The sequence below is a fragment of the Etheostoma cragini genome, chromosome 13 (assembly GCF_013103735.1).
Source record: "Etheostoma cragini isolate CJK2018 chromosome 13, CSU_Ecrag_1.0, whole genome shotgun sequence".
Classification (NCBI taxonomy): domain Eukaryota; kingdom Metazoa; phylum Chordata; class Actinopteri; order Perciformes; family Percidae; genus Etheostoma; species Etheostoma cragini.
The window spans coordinates 16,159,424-16,162,440 of NC_048419.1; the positions used below are offsets into that span (position 1 = coordinate 16,159,424).

General features: G+C 38.6%; 1 protein-coding gene across 4 annotated transcripts in view; it reads left to right on the forward strand.

Annotated features, from left to right (window-relative positions):
- Positions 1–2,694, forward strand: part of crebrf (creb3 regulatory factor) — a 27,461-nt gene extending 24,767 nt beyond the window's left edge. For all 4 annotated transcript variants that reach the window (XM_034890375.1, XM_034890373.1, XM_034890374.1 and 1 more), the window contains one exon: positions 452–2,694. In XM_034890375.1, the coding sequence (XP_034746266.1) occupies positions 452–570 (119 nt within the window). In that variant the 3' untranslated portion in view covers positions 571–2,694. The remainder of the gene's footprint in view (positions 1–451) is intronic.
- The last annotated feature ends 323 nt before the right edge of the window (positions 2,695–3,017 follow it).

The window sequence follows — 3,017 nt, forward strand, 5'->3', positions numbered from 1 at the left end:
AGTAAACAGAATGTGCCTCTAGAACATTGGATGAATGGTAGCTGATAATGGGCAGATCAGCTGGTATTCTGTCTATAATGCAATGGTATGGAAATTTGTATGTGACCCCAAACCTTTGAACGGTAGTGTATATTTATTCAAAATAGGATTTAACATAATCTAAACAGAACAAAATCAAACTTTAATAAAATGTTTTAAAAAGTAGGTAAAAAATAGGCTAAAATCTGTATGGCTAAAATCTACATGATTGAAAAAGCAAATGACAAGAAATAATATAGCTAGTATTTAGACAGCAAATCAATCAATTCATGTTGACCCTTTTTATTACATTATAAACACAATCAGTGAATAATACAGATGAAGCCTTTTACAAAAGAAAGTATTTGTTTGAAACAAGTAGGTTGCATAAACAAGTTTCTGAATGTATCTTCATGTGTCTCTGTGCGTACAGTGGCATCACCGGTTGCTGGGCAGACTTCAGACTTTGTCAACAAGATCTTGGAGAACACAGGACAAGGCGATCCCACCGGTGGACTGGTTGGTCTGCGTGTCCCCACTTCCAAAATCTAGACAAACCATGGCCCACTGAGAGGAGGAGTGGACTAAATATTACCACCGTGCTGTTCCATTGTAACTATGCTCCCCTCTGCATGCCCCTCCAACACAGAGTACATACACATTGTTAGTCACACAAACACACATACCACTCCATGTGTGTATGTATGTGTGCTTGATTTAGCCATGCACTTGTATGGCATACACCCTAGCTTACTGTCTCTGCACACTGCGCAGAGTCAATGTGTCACTGTCTCCCAACCCATCTTGAGCGTCTGCTAGGAAAAGCGCCTTTTAAAAGCAAGGGATAATTAGTTGTATGGCTAATAGCATATCCTAAATCCACTGGTGATAATAAGATGTGTTTACCATTGTGTAGTGTATGGGGTGGTTCTGTCAGATATCTGCTTCCAGGGCTGAGGCAGAGACAGTCACACAAGTGTTACCACCAAAATACTTTCACACAATTGATAGATTAAATATTGTTTCAGGTCGGACACCTTTTAAAGGTTGGAAAAAGTTCCAGTTATCATTTCCTGGAAGTGGCTCACATGGCAACACATATTAACTCCAGGATGTCAAATTGATCCACTTAATAAAGTACTTTAGTTGCCAAGACAGCCACAGAGGAAAAAAAAGCAGCATGCTCTGAGGTGTTTCAGGGTGGCAGAATTTATTTCGTATTGAAGGACTAAATATGTTCATGCCATCCCCTGTTTGCCAATCAGGTCTGCTGTTGTTAAAATGTTGGAGTTAACTTAGTAAAAGAAATCTCGAAATATAAAAGGCAAAAGCTTAAAATTCTAATTAGACTTTAACGATTTAAGCAGTTTGCGGCAGGCAGGAGGAAGCTTAATGGCTAATTTTGACTCCATTAACTTAAGGAGGTAGTTGACCATGTTGAGAGGAAGTGCATGTCGTTTGGTGCTTTTTGGCCTTGTGCTGGTTGTAACTGGACTGGGTGAAACGGGCATTTTGCCACAATGGGAGCAGACTGTGAGGAAGATGATTATGGTGGTGATAAAATGACAAACAGTGATCCATCTCCTCTAGGAAACTGTACAGTGTCTCCTAGTGAAAAAGGACACTGTCTCCAGTTTTTGTACAGTACAGATGACCAGGCTAACAGTTTGGTGTGTTCATACTAGTGTTTGATCAGAGTTCTATTCATTGTGCCTTGTGTATGTATGTATGTATGTATGTGTGTGTTTCTGTAAGTCTGAATGAGTGTGTGAGAGGGACTGAACAAGAAGAGGTGATTGGTCAGAACTCCCTAAGGTCCAGCCAAGGAGAGTACTACTTTCACACTGAGGGAGATTGTTAGTGAATGCGAGGAGGGAGAAAACTGTGTGTATTTCAGTTGTCTAAAGATATTCTGAATGTACATAAAACAAGTGGAAGCTCTTGTTGCATCATGCCACAGAGTCTGTGTATATAGGAGGGCTCTGCAATAGATTACTTTTGGTTTTTGGTACTCTGTCTTTAGGGATTATGGGAGGGTTAAAAGATATTTTTGTTTCGAGTTACAAAAAAAATATTTGCACACTATATTTTGATTGTTTTTTGTACCAAAGACACATGCAACGAAATGGCGACCAGCCAGTTAAAGTAAGGTTTTGCACAGCTTACCTGACGCCGTATTGAATGTAAGAAATGTGGGAGGGTCAGGAAACTTCATAGAACTGTGAAATTAGCTTGGGTCAGAAAAAGAACATTCATTAATTTTTTAAATCTAAAAAGTAACCCCATATGTGGGCTTCTCCAGTAGATGTGTTGCTTAGCAAGCACTTCATTCCTGAACTGATTCCTCCATCCACATGCTAATTGTTTTAATAGCGCTATCTAGGACAAAAAACCAAGAGCGCTAGTTCATAAGCTATATTACATTTTTGTATGTCAAAATGTCACCAACAATAACCAAAATGTTTTGTTCCTGTTGTCACTTGTTTGATTTCTGTGTGTAGACGAGGTCTAGTTCATCAACAAAATATTTACTGAATTGTGTTTTAGTAAGTACTGTTTATAGAAACATTAATGCTATATCTATCTATCAATGGTGAAATGCCACTTTTCATGACAATTGATTAATTTTTAAGCATGACACATTTCTTAAGCCTACCCTTGCATTGAAAGTTAGAGGAAAAAAACAGAAAAACCACAAAAAAAGTTATTGTTATATTTTTGTACTTAATTAAGCTGCCTGCTATCTTTCCTGTTGGGTTTGAAGTATTAGTTGAGTGGAGAGAAGAAGATGTGGACAAAAAGAGGAGAAAGGTTTTAAAGAGCAGCCAGTCGATCTGAAGACCAACACTTGACCCCTTCAGTCTCTTTTGCTTGCTGAGGGATATACACAGAATAATGACTGGATTTATTTAAAGGGGCGCTTTTTGCTCGCGGGTTTCTCTATTGAGCTCCCCCTACAGCTTCGGAATAGATATTTGGCAGCTTCTATGTTTACTAGT